Source organism: Micromys minutus, assembly GCF_963924665.1.
Source record: "Micromys minutus genome assembly, chromosome: 14".
Classification (NCBI taxonomy): Eukaryota; Metazoa; Chordata; class Mammalia; order Rodentia; family Muridae; genus Micromys; species Micromys minutus.
The window spans coordinates 16,147,141-16,171,012 of record NC_137983.1 but is presented as its reverse complement, the minus strand read 5'-3'; the positions used below and the strand labels follow the sequence as shown (position 1 = coordinate 16,171,012).

Here is a 23,872-nt window from a genome sequence, read left to right as displayed (position 1 = left end):
TTTAAAATTTAATCAAGTTATCGCTATGTGATGAGTAAAAGATTTTAGTACTTTTAATACTTTTAAGTATTTTTGTAATAGGATTGTTTTATTATTTTGGGTCAATCTGCGATTCATTGTTTAGCTATAAATAAATCAAGGGTTAGAAGAAGGTAGGTTAAATTGAATTTTGGTACACTTTAACCAACTGCATGTTTAATTTTTACTAATGTTAATTATGTGTTCTTTTGTTTTCGATAGATTTTTATTTATGGATATATGTTTGTGGTATAGGCTGTGTAACTGTGGGTGCCTACAGAAACCAGAAGAAGGTATCAGATCCCCTGGAGCTGGAGGGTTGGGTGACTGTGAGCATGATGAAACCTAACTCTAGCACTGTGGCAGAGAAGCAAGCACTCCAAACCATCAAGCCCCCTGCAGGTCCTATGTGTGTCTATGTGTGTGTGTTCTTAATTTCAGACTTTGTAATAAAAATGTTAATAACCTAGAGGTTCTTACAAAGTAATAAAGTCTCGCATTCATGCCACCTTCCCCTTCATTTTGTTGTGATAGAGAAGTAATTTGCCCTAATCTAGAATACAATTTTAAAAGGAGAAGAGAAAAGACTAATGAACGTTCACAACTATGTACCCAGTTCCCAGTTCCAAGAATAGAAGCCCCCGCTGTTCTCCATATTTCAAGGCAGTCAGTACCCACCTGTCAAAGGAAGGCTGTTTTTTAAACTCTAAGCTTTGTGAAATCTGTGCTGTTGCTTTAGTCTCCTTTAGGAATTCTAAAAGTCCTCATCATGTGGTTAATAAATCTAGTTGCAAGACGTGAAGGATATCCTTCTCTGATATCAGCCAACAACACATGCACATTAAAGATCTTGGCAGCAATTTTCCAGTTTTAGCATAGGTGAGAATATCCAGGACGGCTAATAAAGGCATGAATGGATAGCTGAACTGCACACCAGAATTTATGATTTGTAGGTCTGGCGTGGGACATAGGTGTTCCTAAGTGGGGCTGATGTTATTAGCCTGGACACCTCACTTTACGAAATCCGTGTGGTATGCATGATCTTGGCAATGAAGGAATTCTATATGGCAAAATTAATTTCCATGTTAACTCTAATGTGTGTGGTGCTGTGAAGACACATTACATTCCCTTGAATAGCACGTTACCTCTCCAAGTTCGACCATGAGTTCACAGTATCTCTGAATTTGTCCTAATCGCAGGTGGATTTCAGCAGCTTCCTTCAGCTTTTTTTCTTTAGTAGGTGCACCAATACCACCACCAAACTTAGACATCTTGATTGTCGTTAGTTCTTGAGCTTCCGACTGAAGAAAATTACAAGTGTACGAATGAATAGAAGAACAGATGTTCTTAAAGCATGTACATTGAAAGTTAAATGTCTGAATGTAATATATACATACATATGTGCATATTAAAGATTTATTTATTTAATATACAGAATTCTGCATGCATGGATGCCTGCACAGCAGAAGAGAGAACCAGACTTCATTTCAGATGGTTATGAGCTACTATGTGGTTGCTGGGAATTGAACTCGGGATCTCTGAAGAGTCGCCATTGCTCTCTCAGCCACCTCTCCCTCCCCAACATTGTAATACTTTTTTTCTGTAAGATATGACAGTCATTGCAATGTTGACCAGGTCATGGAACAAGCACTTTGGAAGAGGGTTGTCTCATTGTCCTAGAACATCTGACACACATTTGAGAAGAACAAGTACCATTCTTACTGTCCTTATCCTTTTTCAGTGTACGTTATTTAGAATTCTAGAGGCCAAAGGTGTTGGGACATATGACAACTAGTTGGTTGTATAAAAAATGTTCTCCTTGGGGGTGGAGAGATGGCTCAGTTGTTAAGAGCATTGTCTGCTCTTCTACAGGTCCTGAGTTCAATTCCCAGCAACCACGTGGTGGCCCACAACCATCCGTAATGGGATCTGATGCCCTCTTCTGGTGAGTCTGAAGAGAGTGACAGTGTATTTGCATACATAAAATAAACAAATAAATCTTTCAAAGATGCCCTCCAATCTCCAATATTGTAAATACACTCCTAAAACAATTATCAGGCATTTCATTTTCAACTTAAGAATTCTTTGTTATGAAGGTAACCATCAGTCTTATTCCTATTTAGATTTTGTTGCCATCTGAACTGTTTATATTTTTTTTAAAACATATAAACTGTTGCTTTTTTATTTTTAGTTCACAGGGCAGATTTTGTTGTTGATAAAATATATTCTTTCAGACATAAAATGAATAAAAGTCACAAGTATCCATAGGCAATAACCACCTGAGGTCACAGAATAAAAATAAAACTTTTTATGGAGTTCAAATTCAACTTGCAGACTCTTGGAATTCAATCTCTACAACCCACCTTAACCTCTTCTTAAATAATTAGTATTTTTAGTATTGGTCTTACCATTTTATCTTTTTGGTGTTTATTTTAGCTTACCAGCACTTTTACTTTGATAGAAATAAAAAAATGGAAATATAATGGAGTATAACAGGCCTGTGTACTTCACTTACTGTTCTGAATTTGATCAGGTGTTTTAAATGCACCATCCCTTTGCAGTAGTTCTGAGGAAGCAAGCTGTCATCCTGTCCTTTAATCACGGCCACCAAGTTCCACAAATTGTCACTGCCACCTGGAGGCTGGAAGTAGGTACAGAATGATCAGGCACAACAGCACAGAGGAGAGGTTCTAGGCATTTCCCTTCCGAGGTGCTATGCCGTACAGTTCTCTAAATCCAAACGTAACAGCAAACTAAATACACATTCTCCTTTATTTTTTCTGGTTTTAGACGTCTTAATACTGTACAGATAATGTTACAATTCATATCCTAAGCTGGGATGGTAAATGCCAACAGGGTACAGTTTAGATAACAATTGTAGTGTCTCATTATATGAGATGACGTCTACTTACAATTCCTAAAATACTTACCGATAAACATTCTGAAAACAATCTTAGTTTGTTCACCCGAGGGTTGCACGTTAGTTTTTCTACTTCTTGCTTAATGTCTCGTGACACTTTGCCACACAGTAGAGGAAGAGAGTCTTGTTCTATCGCGTTATCTGGTGAAAAGACAGGATTCACTGAGGATGTTTACTTAGAAAATATTACTTAAAGATAAGATCAAGTGCGTGCGCATATTCAATACCAGTGTTCCCGATAATTTCTTCCCAAGCTCTGTCTGCCAGAATATTTATTTGTAAAGGGGTGATTAAAGGTATTAATGACCAGAGTCTCACTGTAGAATCTCGGGAGCAGGAAGCCATTGTGAAGGGACGACTTGGATGGCATGTTAAACCTGATGAAACAAAAATAAACCTGATTTAACAAAAGTAAACCTAAAAAAGGCTTTTAAAAACATTTTATTTACTTTTTTTATTAAACTGTGACAAAACTGAGGTTCTGAAGGACAAGTGTAACTCAAAGGCTCTCTGAGCCAGGTCTCTACTTGCATTTAATTAACATTGCTTAGTATGTTCTGTAAATATGGTTAGAAATATATGATTATGAGAAAACAAAAAATTTCATTTGGTTAAGCACTAAATATACTGCAATTCTAATAGGGTTCATAAAATCTATGAATTAACAGATGAATAAATGAAAGTTCAGGTTTCACAATGAAAAGATTAACTTTAGACACCAGAAAATTCAGATAAATTCTTCTGTAATTGTTGCTTTATATGTACATATGTGTGCATTTGTCTACACACATAATCTACTGATCTTATTTAGCGCTGCCTGTAAGTGCGCATGTTCAGAGCTGACCATTAGAGATCTTAAGACCGACTAGATATTCATCTCTGGAAACAAACTGATTCTCTTTCTCTCAGCACTCAGACTGCTCATCGCCTAGAGGTAGGGCTACAAAGCCTCAACTAGAAAAAAAGCAACTGAAGGAAAGCAAACAGCGGTGAATGCACAGGGTTAGGTCCTTTTTGTCCAGGACATGCCTACTCAATCCCATCAAGGCTTAAGAATGACAAAAAATATGAATGTAATTGGGAAATGTGCTTTCTATCACAAGCTTAATTGAACTAACAGTTGTTCTATAGTCAAGAAACAAACATTGCCTGTGATACCTTCAAATAAGATAATGTTAGATATGTTTAATCAGCACTAATTTCATGATCTCGACTCAGGGAACTGACAGGATCCAATCTGCATATGTACTTGCCACACATACATGTGCACAGAAATTCATTTCCTGACAAATGAGCTCTACATGCTAATGAGCCTCATCTTCTGAATAATCCTTAATGTCTTCTTTGGCTATGTCGTGGTGATTCTAATAGGTTTATAAAATAAACTGAGGACCCAGTTATACCACTCCTGGGCATAAACCCAAAAGATGCTCATAATATATATATATATATATATATACACACACACACACACATATACATATATGGACACATGCCCTACCATATTCATAGCAGCCTTATTTATAATAGCTAGAAGTTAGAAAGAACCCAGATGTCTTTCAACAGAGGAATGAATACAAAATTGTGGTACATTTACACAATGGAGTACTACTCAGCTATTGAACACAATGACTTTATGAAATTCTTAGGTAAATAGATGAAACTAGTAGCTATCATCCTGAGTGAGGTAACACAGTCACAAAAAAAACACACATGGTATGCACTCACTGATAAGCAGCTACCAGCCCAAAAAGCTCTAAATAATCAAGAAGCAATTCACAGACCTTATGAAACTCAAAAAGAAGGAAGGCCAGAATGTGGTTGCCTCAGTCCTTCTTAGAAGGGAGAACAAAACACTCATGAGAGGTAATACAGGGACAAATAGAGGAACAGGAATTGAAGAAAAGATCATTCAGAGACTGCCTCACCTGGGGATCCACCCCATATGCAGCCACCAAATCCAAGCACTATTGCTGATGCCAAGAAGTGCTTACTGGCAGGAGCCTGATATGGATGCCTCCTCAGATATTCTGCCAGAGTCATACTGATACAAATGAGTATTCTTGCAGCTAACTATTGGACTGAACAGGGGGACCCCAATTAAAGGAGCTAGAGAACATACTAAAGGAGCTAAAAGGGTTTGCAATCCTACAGGAAGAACAACATTATCAACCTCCAGAGCTCCCAAGGGAAAAAAAAAAAAAAAAAAAAAAAAAACACCAACCAATGAGTACACATGGAAAGCCATGGCTCCAGTTGCATATGTAGCAGAGGATAGCATTGTCTGGCATCAATGGGAGGAGAGACCTTTGCTTCAGTGAAGGCTCAATTTCTCCGTGTAGGGGAATGCCAAGGCACTGAGGTGGGAGAGGGTGGTTGGGAAAGGGAGCACCTTCAAGGAAGCAAGGGTAGGGAAAGAGGAGATGGGAGTGGAGGGAAAGGGGGTAACATTTGAAATGTAAATACAGAGAATATCCAATAAAAATAATACATTGTAAAAAAGCATCATAAGTACATCAAACTAACAGATACGTGGAAAAGAGGTTACCATAGACATCTGCACCGTGGTCACACACAGTGTCAAGGCAAACTCCTCCTCGAGTGTCCCATACTTTGATAGTATAGTCCCAGCTGCCAGATATTAGTAGGTATGGAATCTCAGTATTCCACGTTAATCCCCTCACAGGCGCAGTGTGTCCATTAAGAATGCTTATGCAAGCATCTTGAGTGTAATCCCAGATTCGAACAGAGCTGAAAGACAATTTAAGTCTAAATCGTAGCTTATCCAAAATGTTAGCATTGTCTCAATGGAACACTATGGTTATTTATTTTTTATTGTTTTTTTAAGAGCCTTTTTATGGAGCTGGAGAGATGGCTCAGAGTTGTTAAGAGCAACAGCTGTTCTTCCAAAGGATACTGATTTAGTTTCTAGCAACCACCCGATGGCTCATAACCACCTCTAACTACTGCTCTATGTGATCTGATGCCCTCTTCTGTCCTGCTTGGGCAGCAAACACGCACACGCTGCACATATAGAAGCAAAGAAACCATACATATAAAACAATAACATTTTTTAAAAAGTGTTTTACATCTCATACATGTGAATTTTCTCCTTACAGCAGACATACATTAGGGCTATCTATTCTCACATTTTTAAAAAACTTTTTGGAAAATTTATTACTGATAGGAAACATAGTGTTTCAGAAAGTTTTAAGTTTGTTTTTGGTAATTTTTTGTACCATTTCTATGTTTTTGTTTTGGTTTTTATGTTGTTTTTCGTTTTGTTTTGAGAGATAGAAAAGAGAGAGAAAAGGAACATGAAGTTGGGAAGGTAGAAAGGTAAGGACAATGTTGGAGGAACTGCAGAAGAAAAATGATCAAAATATCTTACATGAAAAATTTTAAATAAAAAGAAAGAAAAGAAAATGTTTCAGAATATATATATGAGAAGGGGTTTAATATGAACTGCTACATGTATTAAGACTAACTAGAATACTGAGGACATGCTGCTTTAAGGGTGAAAGGTGAAACACAGCTTCGAGATGTACAAATGTCACCTATGCTAATGATGACTCCCATGGAAATAATAAATTGAATTTAGTAAAGACTTATAATTGCGTCATCAGTCAGTAAAATGATGCTTTTGAAAAATATTTCTCAGATATTACCAGATGATACTATTTTTCATGCAGGATAAAATCTAGTATTAAAGTGTATATGGAGAAACTGGGATAGTCTCATTAATAAAAGTATATTCCAGTTCACAGAATAATTATACCGAAAGTCACACTTCAAATATTTCCTAGTTAGTTGAAATTTAACCCAGAAGAGTGAAAATGAAAATCTTCAGCTATTCAATAGAACTCTGGAGGTATGCACTATGACTTGTATTTGAACAAATAAAGATTATTTTTAACACAAGATTATTTTATTTCCAAACAGTGGTTTAACATAACTTTTCCTTGTCTTCAAATAGTAACTAAAAAAACTACATCAAAAAAGAAGACATAAACTAAGATTTCAGAAAATCTTGCCAAGAGTGTAAAGTACACAGCGACGCTCATTTCAGATGTTTTGCTTCATGCCATGATGTATAGTATGCATAGGCAGTTTTTCATGCCAGCTTCCATGAGAGTACAAATGTTTTCGATATCAAACACCAAAAAGTTATACATTATTCTGTATAAAGATTTATAAAAGATTATTCTTTTATAAAGATTAGTTTCAGATCTTCCTTTACTTTAAGATCATTTTCTATGAATATCCTTGATAATAAGGAAGAAACAACCATCTACCTCAAGCAAAATAAAGAAAAAGAAAAACAAAAACAAAAACTAAAACCAGGAATGCAGCAGTATAAACCAGATAGGCTTTAATTGGGTTTTCACACTTATTTTGTCTCATTATTAGTTGTCTATGTGCTCAGCACTTACTTTATAACTCTTTATAAATAATGTGTTAATATTACACATGCAGTTCTGGGAAAATGTAAGTCTATGATTTAAAGTACAAGAAAATTAGAATCCAAACATGCATACCCATCATCAGAACCACTGCAGAGAATTCCTTCCCTCAGAGGAGACCATTTCACGTGGAACACTCTTGCTGTGTGCCCGCTAAATACTTTCAAAGGCTGATTAGAGCTGGTGGCGACATAAAAGACACGGACGTTTTTGTCTTCACAGCCAGTGGCTATCATGTCTCTGAAATGCCACCAATGGAATATTAAAATATGACCATCAAAGATTAGTTACGACCAACAATTTTTAAAGTATGTCACAGCTCTGACTACTAAAGATGGAACCTCTTTTACTTTCTTTTTTTTTTTTGTGAGTGAGTGAGTGAGTGTGTGTGTGTGTGTGTGTGTGTGTGTGTAACGGGTACAGAGATCATTTGCTCTGGAAGGAAGCACAGACAGATCAGTTCGACAGTGATAATCTGTAGGGCCTGTAGTGTTGTACTGCTTGGTATAGACAGATCTAGAAAGTATTGTGTTAAGCTAGGCAATCCAGGCTGACTCATATTCAGATTCTGGCTTAAATGGCTAGTGGGATGTATATAACTTTGGGTGATATATATAGTAGATATGGGGCTATGAGTCAGGTAGCCCATGAGGAAGGGACAACAACTTGGGAAGTCAGTAGGACAGATGTGACATGAAAGCAGGAGGAGATGTCAACATCGGTTGTCTTCTATGATTTAATGTTCTTTATGCTTAAAAAGAGAGCTTGCATTTTTTTTTATCCACAGTCCATAGGAGAATATTTATGGATTGTCCAATAGGAATCATGTGTGCATATCTGTGGTTTCCTTTTGTCCTTTGCACTGGATGTAGATGTTCTAGGGCCTCACCTATGCTGAGCCAGCACCCTACCTCTGAGCTGTCTCTGCAGCCTGATTACAACATAGCAAAGGAGACTGGAGAAAAAGATGATAAGACATGTAACTTCTGTGAAGTTACTGTGAGAGGACTGTGAAGGAATCCAAAACCAGCCATTAAATACCCAGGCCCTGCATATTGGGAAGGGGCAGGCTTGGTTAAAGCTATTCAGATAGAGTATTAACCTCAGGTCAAAAGGAATCGAGTTAGCCTGTATTGGATAAACACCCTAAGCTGTATAAAACAAACAAATAAAACTGCTTAGCTCTGTCCTGATACTTCCTGGTAGTGTTTGTGTGTGTATGTGTGTGTATGTGTGTGTGTGTGTGTGTGTGTGTGTGTGCCTCTGTGTGTGTGTGTGTGTGTGTGTATTTGTGACTGTGCATGTGTGTGTGTCTGTGTGTGTGTTTATGAGAGTATGAGGGTGCGGTAGGGATGTGTGTGTGTGTATGACGGGAGCCCCTTGAAATGTGATCTACCTTATGTCATGGAATGGTTGGGGATGCTTGCTATTCTAAAATAGCAGTCTCAGCCTGCTGAGACTGAGTCTGCTTCTCTGCCTCACTTTTCTTACAAGTATAGCTGGTCTTAGTGGCTTACTGAATATAGTAACTGCAAAATGACAGCATGAAAAACAGAACAAAACACGGAGGCCCCCTGCATGGTGGCTTTTGTTGTCAGTGATAGTTAGTCTTCAATGATGGAGGAAGGTGGCCAGGTCATCATCTAATTTTGTATATCACCTGGGTACGTGCTAAAAAAATCTCTGTTATCTACTGCGTCATACATACTGGGAGAAATACAGGTTTATTGTTTTGTATTTTATGTTATTTGATTCAGAAAGTATGTTTTTACCATTTACTTATGTTTTCTGCATTTAGTACATGGAAGCATAAAAGAATCCATGTGGTTTTTGGCAACACCTACAGAAAGCTTCATACTTCTGCCTTATCAAAAGGAGGTTTTAAACCCAAACTACAAAATTCTTTGAAATTCAGTCAGTTGGAAGTCCAGTTTTAGTGGCATTTTACTTGGATTTAACTTGAAACGAAAGCTGATTATTACGGGATAAGTAGTTCTCACACAAGCCTGTCTTTCAGATCCACCCACTGCATTTCTGCATCCTGCAAAATTACTCAGTGCAGAGGCTGAGGCACAAGCCGGGGGCGGGAGAAAGCCAATGTCCAACTGTTAGATGCCTAGAAGAAATTAAAATGGAAGGAGGACATTTCTACTCTAGGGTCTCACGCTGAATAGTTTCATTTCTTAGCAGTATGTTGCTTCCCCAGTGTATTATAAAATGGTTTTGAGGGCTGTAAAGCAGTATTTTTCAGCCATACATGAAAGAACCACGGACTATGAACAGCCAAAATAACAGTAGTTACAGGGTTCCCCATCTCGGGTAAGTATCCAAGGAGACTAGCTGAGGTCTGTGGAGTAGATGTGATTTTGTTGCTGTTTAGTGTTTTTCACGCTCTGAAGCATAATTATTATTTCGGAAACAAGAACTTACTTGTTGTTTTGGCTCCAATCACAGCCGAACACTGCAGCCGGGTGTTTGTACTTGTGCAGGAGTTTACCGTCAACTGTTCGAATGATGCTGAAATTGGGTAAACACAGTTGTAACTGTAGGATGCAAAGGTTGGTGTTCTAAGATAGAAAGCCATCTCCGAAAATTGCACAGAATGCTTAAAGAATGAAAAAGTGTTTTAATCCTAACTAACTCAGGAGACAGAGGAATATACATACTCATGAGTTCAAGGCCAGCCTGGTCTACAAAAAAATTCCAGGACAATCAAGGTTACACAGAGAAGCCCTGTAAAATACACACACACACACACACACACACACACACACACACACACACACACACACACACACTGATTTTCAGCTTGACATTTAAGTGCTTAAAATTTATTTTGCTTGTTCATTCATAAGCTTCATTCAGTGTTAGTACACCAAGATGAAAACTTATTTTCCTGGCATATAGTCAGTCATGCAACTTAAACTCAGAGGAGATCCCTGATGCAGGAAAGTATGCCTTGTAACTGGATCACAAGAAATGAAGCAATCTCTGACCACGTATCTCATAATTGCCATGATGGGCCATTGGCTCCTTAGGAATGCAAGAAGCTGTTTATGACCCAGCACCTTCCATGTCCCAGAACTCTTTGGAAGATGCTTTTAAACTGCAGAGCTTGTCGAAACTTGCTAGGTGCTTGCATACCTATGAAAGCCAATGCTGATGAGGCAGAACACGGCTCTAACTGTGTGCTATAGTAAAGATGGAGTGCTTAGTTAACGAAATGTTAAGCACATCATTGAGAGTTTAGTGTACACTAAGTACAAAAGGACTCTTGAAGGAGGAAGGTCACCAATGGTGTTAACCTGTGGAAGGCGTTTTTGTTTACCTTTCTTCTGTTTCCTCCTGTCTGATAAAGAAAAGTCTCCCCATTATTAATGAGCAACTCTCAACAATGACTTCATTCCTAATGCAGGCTAGCCATGGCTTAAAGTAATTATTTCTGCATGGGGTCTTACCTGGAAATTCACTTTTGCCTGGGACATGTCAGAATTAAGAAAGCATGTATAGCAGAATCACAGTGAAATTAACCCCCTGAGGAGGACCTTTGACCCCGTTGTCATGTTTCCATTTTCAACAGCTTATGGTGGAATCTCAAAATCTGGGCATTATCTTTTTATATGGCTTAGTGTCTTTTAAATTTTCTGGAAATTGAGTTTCCATAAAGCAGTTCATTCTTCCCCTTTAGTGTCCCTATTTAGAAGGCAGTGACTGTGCGAGGCATGGCAGCGTATTCTATCCTCCCAAACTTGATAGGTGAGAGCAGGAAGATCAGGGCTCAAGGTCAGCCATAGCTATTTAGGGAACTGAAGGCTAGCCTAAGCCTTAAGAGATTCTGTCTCAAACAAAAACCGCCATCTATATTTGGTTCATTTTGTATTTTGAAATGCATTTGCATTCCATTGCTCTGTGATAATGATATGTCATACCAATACAGCCAGTGCCTATGTGGACTTTAAATAATATTTATAATTGTACAGTAGTGCAAACAAGACATACAACTGAGATGATCAAATATGTCCAATCTAGAAAGGCAAACTTCAAAATATCAGATACAGCACTTACCAAAACCCATCTCCACTGCAGGTTGCAATTCGTTTCGAGTCTTTATGACTCCAAGCAATATAGAAGATTCCATTTTTTCCATGCTTAAAATACAAAATAGTCATTGATTAAAAATTATCCATTTAAAAAATCTTACTTATTTATAAGAATCATTTTATTCTTACTCCAGATGATAATATGATAGCTATCTCAATGGCAAAAATCGGAATATGTACATGCGATATATAAATATCCATAATTTTATTCGTGTGGTATGTATATGTGTGTGATGTGATGTGATGTGTGTATGGTCATGCATGTGCATGTGTGTGAATGGAGGGTATACCTGCATGGCATACATGTGGAGTTCAGAGGACAACCTCATTTATCAGTCCTTGGCCTCCACATTATTCTTTAGAATAGAGTTTATTCAGATCATGAGGGGAATTAAGAGGGTAGTAGAGACAGAGAAGGGAGGCAGGGAATGGGGAGAGGAGGGACAAAGGGAAGGGGGAAAGCAAGAGACCCAGAGACCAAGAGAGCAAGAATGCAAGAGCCACGCTTTTTTTTAAAGCAAGAATTTATTTTACTTTTCCAGATGTATCTATCACACTGTGTGATCCCCAAACCTCCAAGACTGCAGGGCTTTGATTTCTGGTCAGAATAATGGCATATGAATCTATCTGACCCTGGGTGGATATATGACATTCTGTTTAAGCTGCTCAAAAGATCCTAAGTTATTAAGTGCTCAGAGGCTTTTTGGCAAAGAACAGAAACATACTGTTATTTTCTTCCTTAGGAGGTAGTGCTGATCATCTGTCCAGGAAAATGCTCTTTAGAAGTGCTATCTGGCCTAGTGACTTTAAGAAAGCCCACTTAAATAGGTAAGTTGGCACAGATGTCCCTCTGTTCGTGGTCAAGTCTCATACCATGAGAGCATTTTTGTCTACAGTGGTGCCTTGAGTATCTATTTGTCTCATAAGGGTACTTGCTCATACAACTCTATAATGACCTCACATTTGTCACCATGATCTATATGGTTTCTCTGAACTGTTTAAACAGCAGTTATAAGGATCTCCAGGAAGGTTAGGGAAGGCCATGGTGAGGTTCTACTTACATTGTGACCTATATGTTTGTCTTATTGGCCTATATGCCTTGCCAATGAACCCCAGGAAATAATCTATGATAACAATCCCAAGAATCTGCATTGAAGTCTGTATTGAACTCTCTCTCGCTCTCTCTCTCTCACATACACACACACACACACACACACAGAGAGAGAGAGAGAGAGAGAGAGAGAGAGAGAGAGAGGGAGAGAGAGGGAGGGAGGGAGAGAGGGGCATGCATACACTTCAATTTTTTTAATATATCTGTGAAGCGATGTCTAAGTATGGTCCTTTGTTTTTTTATCCTACTAATAGTCTAGCTGAATGGCCTCTTCATGAATTTAATAGATCAATGTGACTGTGAAATTCAACTTCATCGTTTCATAGGTGAAAAAAGTGGTTCAAGACAATAATGAGTCTATACAAAGAGATATTGTTAACCAAGTATTGTAGTAGAGAAATTTTCTCAGTCAGGCCCTTGCCACCAGAAGCCACTGCTATGTGGAAACACCTTGGCTCATATGTCGGGAACAAAATAAGCACAAGCCAGTGAAGGCTAGGGCAACACTAGTGTCAATGAGGGTGTTAGTCTTCTGTCCTGGAAGAAGGGGAAGCTGAACTAGGACAGGGTCATTGGTGACACTGCCCTCGGTGACAGTGCTACCAGATGAGCCCACTTAGGGAGGGAGTTTCTCAGTGGTGTAACAGTTTTTTGGGGGGTAATCATTGTTCTTTACGTGACCACAATAAACCTAAAGGTTCCCAAAGCTGGACTTGGGTTAAATTTGGTTTTTAATATATGAACAGAAATTTCATTGGGATTTCATAGGAAAAGTCAGACCACCAGAATACATTGGAATTTCTGAGTGTAGTCTCCTGTCTGTTTCTTATGATTGTTTAGATTTCATGATGAAACATTTGCATGATGTGCAGTATGATATGCTGCTACTCAACAGTAGAAAATTAATCTCACCTCATTAAACCGCTGTATCATTTTGCCCTTTTGAATATCCCAAATAAAAGCGCCATTCCTGGAAGTTGCACCAGCAATGCAATTTAAATCACCTTAAAACACAATTTGTTGAAGATTTTACATATTTTCATATACTGATTACATGTGCAATATTTTGTAAATGTGCTTCTTTTTAAGATGTAATGTTTGGAAAGCTAAGACTTAAAACGTATTTAATAATAGTAATTGATGCTTTAATTTTTGTTAACTTGTGTGGGAAAGAGCAAGTGCATGCCTTTGGAACTTGAGGAGGATTTACAGGAATTGGTTCTTCTGGTCTACGGTACAGGTACCAGGTGATTAAACTCAGGTCACTGTTACCCACAAACCATTTCATTCCATTATCAACCCATAACTGACAATACTTATAACTGAAAAATTTTAAAGCGTAATTATATAATATAAATTATATAATTTATATAATTATATTATATTATTATATATAATAATATATATATTATTGTGTCAATATAAAAGAGAACAATGCAGTGAATGTATTTTTCATATAACTTTAATAGTTTATGGTCAATTTAGTTAGTCTATAGCTCATACTACTGAATCATTTTGAACAAACCTCTGATAACATTTTTAGATCAATAAATAATTCAGTATAGAAGTTAAAAAAGACATAAATGGTTCTATTATCAAGCCAACTACTACCATAGTTAAAATCCCTTGAATTATCACTAGCTCACTAGTACTACATTAACATCTAGCATGTTACTATTCATATTTCCTTACCATCTAGTGATATTTAATGGCTAGAAAAGAAAAGTATTTTTGTAATCTGGTCAAATGAAATAAATTCAGTTGAAAACATATTTCTTTTTTGGAAAATTTAATATTTTTTAAAAAAGAGACTATTGCTAGGAAGTTTTTATTTTCACAAATCCAAATTACATAAAAAATATCAGGAAAGATTTTTATCATGCAAAGTCTGCTAAGCTTTAAAGGCATAACTCACTGTATAAATAAAGCCAAAATTCAATAACCTTCAAATCATCTAGACTGTAGGTTTTCTAGGTGGCTGTCACTTGTCCAGAATCATAGTTCTTCTCCCCATGAGCTATGCTAAAACCTTACAGCTCATAGCAGTCCAGCTGACCAAATATGGTCATTAATTTGCATCAACTATTATTTGGAACAAGATTAATACTGAGAGAAGAAGATAAATTTGAATAACATTTAGGAAAGTCATTGATTTCATGCTGGGTTTGCATAAAAGACAGTCTTACCTGGAGCCCATGAAAGAGCAAAAATGACCCCTTCGTTACCCGGAGAAGTATGTACTGCTGTTAATGTGTTTATATCCCACACCTTTATGGTGCCATCAAATGAAGCTGTTGCTAAGAGATTTGGATCATCAGGTTTGAATTTGCAGTCAAATATAGTTTCCACATGTCCCTAGGATAAAGCATAATATGCAATAAACTTTAGACATACAGTAGTCTCTCAACTATTAGTGCAAAAATACACAGTTGAAAGAATACAGAATTTTGCATTCATTGCTCTGAATGAGTGTTAGGTTGTTATTGTATCATTGCTTATGTTATGAAAATGCTTAGGGCCAAGTGTTCTGAATTTCAGATTTCTTTTAGACTTTAAAATGTTTCTCTATGAAACATGGTTGGGAGTTGTCTGCTGTGGATGTTGGGACACAAACTCAGTTCACCCTCTCAATTGCTGAGTCATCTCCCCTGCCCCCTTCTCCTGTTTGTTTTGTTTGCTTGTTTGTCTTAAGTGCAGGACAGTAGGACAGTAATTTTTGAAGAATTAACTCTAAATAATTATTAATTAATTATTAATTTTATTCCAACTGTATAAGTGAAGATCGGATAAAAGGTAAACTAAAAGTCAACTAATCAAATATTTCTTTTCATATGGTGATATAATATGATAGCAGAAATAGACAAAAACAGGTATAGTCCCAGTTATTCATGAACACCTTCCTAACAGCCTATGATTTAAAACATGAAATACCTGTCCCTAACATCGGGCTGTAAATACAACTTTTACTCTCCTATTCTAACTGTCCTCTCTGAGGATTCCTGCCTCTAGCTGGTAACCTATGTCTAGTCTGAGAAGCTTCTAACCTTACAATCTAATCTAGTTCTAAAATGTTTTCAGCTTCTGAGTCTTATTCATGAATAAACTCACCCTTTCTCATTCTTTCTGACACCTGGCTGGCTGATTCAACTCAGCTGTTCTGGCTCAAACTTTCTAGACAGACAGATTCAACCTGGCTTCTCTTAGTTTCTCCTGAACTGCTCTGCTTGGCCTCAAACTAACTCTAGCAATCTGCTCTGATCTTCTGGCTCCTCATTCTCTGGCTCATTCTGTCTTCAGCTGTGTCTAGTTTGTTTTCTCTCTGCAACCTGTCTCTTTATACCTGTCCCAGTAAACCTCTTTTTTTTCTTTGTCGTCTCTCTCTGCAGCTCTTTCTTAAGTAGCCTATTCTCCCCCGCCCCCATCTTCTCATGAGAATTGGGCATACCCTATTATGTCAAATCTTTCTCAGATTTTTCCTACCACTAAATTAGACACCACTTTCAAAGACTAGTGTCCCCTTCCACAAGCTAACTTAGCCTTCATTATTGGGGATTAAAGGACTCTAAGAAGGATGTCTCTGTTTTCCAGCCAGAGGGATCACAGTTGTATGCTAAGGTTGAGCCATATCACAATTAGAAACAGCTTTTTTATTCAATAAATAATAAAATCTCAGTGTGATCAAATATCCTGAAACATAGGGCCATTCGTAATCTACCATAAGACTATAAAATTGGATTACAGATAAATATGAATGCAAGCTTGCTGTCACTTAACTACATTTGGTTTTAAAATATGTCCTAGCATTTGGGCTTTTTTTATTTTGTTTTGTTTTTAGTTCTTCAGAAGCCTTTAAAAAACAATAAAAATCCCTCCTTTAGGTAGAGGTGGAAAAGTCTCAAGACTTTGAATTCAGGAAGAAGAGACTAACAATCTCTGGATCACCTGGTTATAGCATTCAAAGTAGACATTTACAGTGGTGAGAATATAATATGATAATTTCTGTAATTTATACTTTAAATTTTTGTTCATGGTGTGTGTGTGCTTTCAAATTTCAGCTTTCTTGTGTTTTCTTTGTGCCAAAAGGAAAAGAAATGTGAGAGAAAATATTGTAGAATTTTTCTTAATTTTAAAAACTTTTTTCAAAGGGTTTGATATCCGGTGAGGCAGCCATCAGAATCCAGCCTTCCAAATGCTAAGTGCTGCCCGAGCCATGCCTCGTCAATAGATCAATCCCTGGGTATTACTCAGAAGTGGTAGAAATTTTAGGAGGTGAAAGTCTCATGAACAGAAGTAGGTCTTGGGGACCTTGTTCTAAAAGGGCATACCTCCATGCTTCCTTCCCTCTCTCTGCTTCTTGGCTCCACAAGAAGAGAGCACTTCAAAGCATGTTTTGCTGTCTTGGTGTCCCTGTCTCACCATAGCCTCATGTCAATGGATCCACATGACTATCAACTTGAGTATCTGGAACTCTAAACCTAAACGACCAATTCTTTTCCTTGGGAATTTTTACTATATCAATGACTAATGAAGACATTTGGTACCAGAAGTAGGTCGTGGAGACATTGACTCGTTTCAAAGGAAGGGCTGAGAGTTAGTTTGTGGCATGATTGTGATCCCTCTGGGTAACCCCTGGGAGGATTACTCAGGAGGCTAGGAGAATGAATCCTAAACTGCAGTGCTGATGCTTGGAAAGGGGAGATGACAGGAAAATGACTAGCTGCAGGCAGGAAAAAAGCCAGCCCAAGGGCGTTGTCACATGGGCTGAGCCAGCAGTGCAATAGAGAAGAGAGCTAAGCCCTTCAGGGACCATATTACACCACCAAAAGCTCCGACTGGCTAACACGCTGTGTTTCAGCATTGCTTTGGTTACTTCGCTCCTTCTGGCACTCCCATTTCACCACTTCACAGAAGAACATTGTATTCTGTGGCATTCTCACCATTATATGTTGGAAGTGCGCAACGTATTTACTGATTTTATAGAAAATGAAAAGAGCTGCTTTGAGTTTCAGGACTGGCTTTGATCGGGAATTTTGAGATGCTGGAGGTCCTGGGATGAACTAAATATATTTTTGCATCATGAAACAGATATGAGCTTTGGAGCAGGTGTAAACCATTGTTGCAAATAAAATATCCTCTAAAGCATTCATGTTCCGTATCCAGAGGAGGTGCTTTAGAAAGGCCACTAAATATGAGCTCAATCCTCAGCAGCGAAGTAATCCAGTTATGTACTCACAGGTATTCACACAGCTACCCAGACTTGGTGGATACTAAAGGGGTGGGAACTGATCGGATGAAATGGATCTTTGAAACAATGATGTTTGAGGCTATATCTTAACCACACCCAAGTCTGCTTCACTACCCCCTCCCTACCCCATCTTCCCTCTCTTCCCCTCAAGCCCCTGCTGTGAGCATCCATAGGGTCAACAACTTTAAACCATCACAAGTTCCTGCTGTGGTGTTCTGCCTCACCACAGACCCAGAGACAATGGAGCCAGGCGACCCTGGGCTGAAATCTCTGATACCATGAGCCAAAATAAATCTCAGTTGAGCCCATTCTGGTGCTTTGTCACAGAAACAGAAAACAAGTTCTTTTTGAAGGTAAGATCACAGGGGAGCAATGGCTACTTAAGCATGTTAAATGTATGCCTTAATATAAATCAAGTTGTAGGAAATTTAGGGAGTTCATAAGCTCTAAGGAAGAATAAAGAGGTGAGCTCGACAAGTAAAAATTATAATGCAAACATGTCCGCATTTACTCAAGACAGCAAGCCTTGCTCAAGGTACTGTACTGCACAGTCAGGACATGGTACAGAAGTGAATGAGGCCAAAATGTGCAAGCATAAAGGGGTTGCTCATGCTGCGGCTTGACCCCAACCCCAGCACAGCTGTAGCCATTTTATTTCATGCCTTCCAGCTATTTCATATTGGTGCTGTAATCTGCCTGCCAGTCACTGACACAGAAAAATAAATTGACTCAGAGCAGGGTCATGCTGATCCCATACCCTGTTATGTTTGCATGAGGTTTGTTAATCCTAAGAACTTCCACAAAGCTTTATGTACGGCCCATGAAATAAAAGATTACTATGAACTTTTATGTCTACAATGTCCAGTCAGAGTGGACCACTGGGGAGCCCTTCCTGCACCCATGTATGAGTTCTCTTATGGGTTTTAAAAAATCCGCTATAAGCTGATAGAGAAAGATATTCGGGGTCACAATCTCAGATAATTCTGAGCTATTCTCCTGATTGATTGGTATTAGCCTGCATTCAATAAACCATCCCTGTCTGACTAAGATCAGTCTTTGCATGGTTTGTTGGTCACTAATGGACCCCCCAACACTTATATATTAAATGGGAGTTTACTTATCATCAGAGTCAAGTCCTAGAATTATGTAACTGTAACAGTGTCTCAACATAAGCAACTATAAAGTCTTAACCTGACTTGTCATGAAGCACCAATGAAATGGAGCCCCAGATATGAAATGACTGGCAGAGGTTTTGTCAAGCCTTCTGGGAAAAACAAAAGCACTCTGACCATTTTTCTTCCAATAACACACTGCTGTCTAATTTCTTTCTCTTCAGTGGGATTAAACTATGGATTAAGTCGGGACTGAGGTGTAAGACAAACCCTGTACCAATGCGTCATATTTCCAGTCTCTATGGTTATGGTTATTACTACATACTTCATAGTTACTACAGTTATTAGTTATTTTTTAAAGTGTTTCAACAACAAAAGGTCAGTATATTATTTCCTAATGATAATGTCTAGCAGTATTGATACATAGGTGAAGTAAACATCACAAGTTGACCCGAGGACATACCAGTTCTCTGAGGAAATCCCACTTCTTGGCCCCCATGTCATACAGCCCAACTCCACCATCTAGGAAACAGCACACAACATGGCCAGGAGGTAGAGAAAAGGCTTGATTCTGTGTCAAGTTCGGGGGTGGAACGGCTTCACTTGTCGAAGATGTATAATGATTTTTGTTTGGAGACTGGACAGAAACTAAAATATGAGGGGAAATTAGCAATCACTTTTCTTTAGAATAAAATCACAGGAACTAATACATACCTCAACTTTCTGCTTTGCTCTACATTCATAACCTGTGCTCATGAACACAATTTCTACATCCACAGAACCACAAAAAATGTGGAAAAATTAGCACAAAGAAGTATATACTAGTATAAATTGATGTATCTGAGAATTAGGCAGGAATTGCAGTATTGGGGTACATTGTGTGAAATTGTGTCTCTATTCTTCCTCACCCACCTAAGGCAGTCTTTGATTGGATTTAATTAAAAAAAAATTCTGATGGTCAATTAGCTAGGCAGGAAGTAGAAGGTAGGACTTCCTGGGAGGAAGAAAGGAAACTTGGGAAGAAGAAGGGAGAAGAGGAAGAAGAAGAGAAAGAAGAGGAGGGAGAAGAGGAGGAGGAAGAAAAGGAAGAAGAGGAGAAGAGGGTTTGGCCAGGCAATGTGGTAGGAGATTGACGTGACCATAGGCCTAGAAGGCATCGTTAGCTGTGTGGCTAGGTGGTCGGGTTAACTTAGATAAGCTAGGTGAGTGTCTGTCCAGCTAGAGCTTTGAAATATTAAAAGGTCTCTGTGTTGTGTGGTTATTTGGGAATAAACTGGTTAAAGAATAATGACCACCATATCAATTTCTAGCAGTAATTAATATACACAAAATTTAATAATAATTTAATTTACATTATAGCTTTTTATGAATATGTAGTTTGTTAATGCTTCATAAATTAAACTACAATGTGATTATTTTTAAAACAATCTCTTTTCAAAACACTGTCATGGGGCCTGAAGAGATGGCTCTGAAGAGAGCCTGCTGTTTAGTCATGAGAACTGGGATCAGAATTCAAGTACCCAAGCAACAATCTGGTGTCCTACGAATATCTGAGACTCCATCTTCAATGAATCCAATGTCCTCTTCTGCCTCTACACACAAAAATATCTATCTGTCTATCTATCTATCTATCTATCTATCTGTCTGTCTGTCTGTCTGTCTGTCTATCTATCTATCTATCTATCTGTCTGTCTGTCTGTCTGTCTATCTATCCATCTATCTATCTATCTATCTATCTATCTATCTATCTATCTATCTATCTGTCTGTCTATCTATCTATCTATCTATCTATCTGTCTGTCTGTCTGTCTGTCTGTCTGTCTGTCTGTCTATCTATCTATCTGTCTATCTATCTATCTGTCTGTCTGTCTGTCTGTCTGTCTGTCTGTCTATCTGTCTGTCTGTCTGTCTGTCTATCTATCTGTCTGTCTGTCTGTCTATCTATCTATCTATCTATCTGTCTGTCTGTCTGTCTGTCTGTCTGTCTGTCTATCTATCTATCTGTCTGTCTGTCTGTCTGTCTGTCTGTCTGTCTATCTATCTATCTATCTATCTATCTATCTATCTATCTATCTATCTATCTATCTGCATATACACTCAACAAACCCATAGATACAAACAGGCACACACACAGAATAACATAAGCAGTACAAAGCTCCACATCCAACCACACATATATGTTATAGTTTTTAGTCAATGCAAACAAATTTATGAATTAATTTTCAACTCGGCGAGAACAACTTGATACCACTGTAAATTATTCATATAACCTATTAGTAATTGCATATTGAACTTTGCATAAATACCTCTTGGTATTTTAGTTTCTGGTTAAACTATAAGAAAGTCCTTGATGCATTCATTGTAGATGTTGATCATTTCTTTGAACCTGAGAGTGGCAGGAAGTGCAAACTGGGATGGATTGTGATAAAATGGGCATTTTGTAGTAATCCATCTAGTTCAATGACATGTAATCTGGGTAAAAGTTAATGTGATCCATAATGTTTTGTGATATGTGACATTTTCATTACTCAACACCATAAGTGGTCTTGACAAACATTATGCATCAATCTCTTCAGAATTCTTGTTTATAATAAAATGTCTTTATGTTTTAATTTTATTTCATAATGATTCTTAGTTCATATTATTATATTTAATGCAAACTAGTAATAAGTCTGAAAGTTTGCTACCAAAAGAGTATCTGAATGAACCTTTTCAAAAAAATGACAGTATTTGTATGCACTTCTTTACATTTTCAGGGTTTTTTACTAATAGACGTGCACTTTCAGACAATATTAAAGAACAAGATTATGAGGTCCAAATCTTTCCAAGATAAAAATATCTATAACAGTGAAATAAAGAAATTAGTACAGCTAGAAAAAAAAACCCACTTAGAAGCGACGTGCAATATGCTGGCCTCTCATACATCATCCACCACTAATTTTTCTAAATCAGTTTTAAATCCCTGAAATGTTGGGTCTCTACAGAAAGGCTTAAATTTACCAAATAAACTTGGGGCTCTAATATCATCAAGTCTGACTGTCAATAGTATTTAAATTATAAAATAAAATATTAATTTGAACAGTCACTGTTAATTTTTTATCTTTGTATGTGGAAACAGGCTTCAGTAAGGAGAGGAAATGATTATCCTAGATCAACATGTGTGTGCTTCTATGCCCAAATGTGTGTGTGTGTGTGTGTGTGTGTGTGTGTGTGTGTGTGTGTGTCTGAGTATATATTAGTACAGACCCCATGGAGGCTAGAAGGTGTCAGATGTCCTGAAGCTGGAATTTCATGTAGAGCGAGCTACCTGATGTGGGTGCTGGGAAATGGACGTCCTCTGGAAGAACAGAAAGCTCTCTTCAAACCACTAAGCCCTAATCCTAGGTTATTATTTTATTTTATCAAAAGCTCCATGACCCCTAGAAACATATACATGCAGCCAACATTGAATGAACTTAGCTGATTCTATGTTCATTCTTTTACGTATATCAATATTAACAATTGTTTAAACAGGAGGGGTCTATGAATTTGCAGGAGTGAGACATCTCAGGAGTAGAAGAAATTGGTTCTGTTTTAATTGGAGAAAATGTCCCTCAATCTACAGCTTTTGCAGTCACAATATGTTTACACTACCAGCTATGCAAAATGTCCATGAAGACCTAACAGAAAGTCATTTTATTCTTCCTTATTTAAAATAAAGAATCTAATTAAAAACTTTTCCCAAAATTTCAGATTTTTATTAGAACATGTGTTTTCCTACTTATCCTACATTAGAAAATCAATGAATAATCAGAAAACAAAGTAAAAAAAATGAAGACAGTAGAGATGCCTCAAAATTCTATAAATCCATTGCTAATCAATGATTGGCAGTGATTTACGATTATCAGAATATTATTATTCAATGTAATAGTTTACATTAGAAATAGTTTATATTAGGAATGCTAGTTATTCTGTGGTTTAATGCCTCCTTCAGTATGTATATTATTAAGACTATCTTTGATATAGAACTGTAATATATTTATATTGTAGTATCAATTTATTTGCAGAAAATATGATACTGGGAAGTATTAAAATTTTATATTTTTACTTACATTTTTTCTTTGGAGGAGAATTAACTACATGTAAGCAGTGGAATCCCGTTTTCTTCAATTTAAAATTATCAATAGGTGTTGTCCTTGAAACATTCCAAATTCGTAAAACACCCACTTGAGAATCTAGTCAGATCATCAGAAATGTACATGTCAACACGTTTTATTTGACATAAAAAAATCCAGTCATAAAAGTAACAACAAAGACCTCCAAAGGCAGGCAGTGATATCATTTAAATATTATTGACACAATTAAAATGACTGATATCCTGCTCTACTTTTAAATACAGGGCCACGTTTAATTTTTATCGCATTATACTCTGTCATGGGTAGAAACTGCCTTCCACTGTGATGGTCATTATAACAGGATGATCACAAACAAGGGCATCCATTGGCAGCACGCATTCTAGGAAGTGGTCAGGTAAAGAAAATGTCCACTTCCAACAGAAAGCCATCATTGTACACTGAAACATCCACCAACTTCTCATGATCCTCTTCCAGCTAAATAAACATGCTTGAAAACCAGTTAGAAAATTCCTCTCTCCCTCCAAATCCTTCAGTAGGTGCCTCGGAGAAAGGACAGTCTGTGCTTCAAACAACCACACAGAGTATCACCTTAACACCCACCAAATTTAATAGAGTTTATAAGTTAACACAGCCATAAATCTACATAACAGTTTTACATTGATTACCATAATAACAATACTATTTCTAATCACCTAAAGTGTGAATTGTATAAATCACTACCAATGACAACTGTCAGGGCCCATGATGGGAGAAGTGATAAACTGATCTATGCCGCAGTACAATTGAATC

At 37.4% G+C, this 23,872-nt stretch overlaps 1 protein-coding gene across 6 annotated transcripts in view; it reads right to left on the bottom strand.

Annotated features, from left to right (window-relative positions):
- WDR17 (WD repeat domain 17) overlaps nucleotides 1-23,872 on the bottom strand; it is a gene marked incomplete at both ends in the record, with an annotated part of 79,030 nt that overhangs the window by 35,091 nt on the left and 20,067 nt on the right. For all 6 annotated transcript variants that reach the window (XM_080928898.1, XM_080928900.1, XM_080928899.1 and 3 more), the window contains 12 exons: nucleotides 1,164-1,319; nucleotides 2,534-2,659; nucleotides 2,949-3,079; nucleotides 3,166-3,315; nucleotides 5,487-5,689; nucleotides 7,477-7,641; nucleotides 9,832-9,918; nucleotides 11,467-11,549; nucleotides 13,525-13,616; nucleotides 14,799-14,967; nucleotides 19,433-19,617; nucleotides 23,060-23,182. In XM_080928898.1, coding sequence (XP_080785024.1) covers nucleotides 1,164-1,319; nucleotides 2,534-2,659; nucleotides 2,949-3,079; nucleotides 3,166-3,315; nucleotides 5,487-5,689; nucleotides 7,477-7,641; nucleotides 9,832-9,918; nucleotides 11,467-11,549; nucleotides 13,525-13,616; nucleotides 14,799-14,967; nucleotides 19,433-19,617; nucleotides 23,060-23,182 — 1,670 coding nt within the window. The remainder of the gene's footprint in view (nucleotides 1-1,163; nucleotides 1,320-2,533; nucleotides 2,660-2,948; nucleotides 3,080-3,165; nucleotides 3,316-5,486; nucleotides 5,690-7,476; nucleotides 7,642-9,831; nucleotides 9,919-11,466; nucleotides 11,550-13,524; nucleotides 13,617-14,798; nucleotides 14,968-19,432; nucleotides 19,618-23,059; nucleotides 23,183-23,872) is intronic.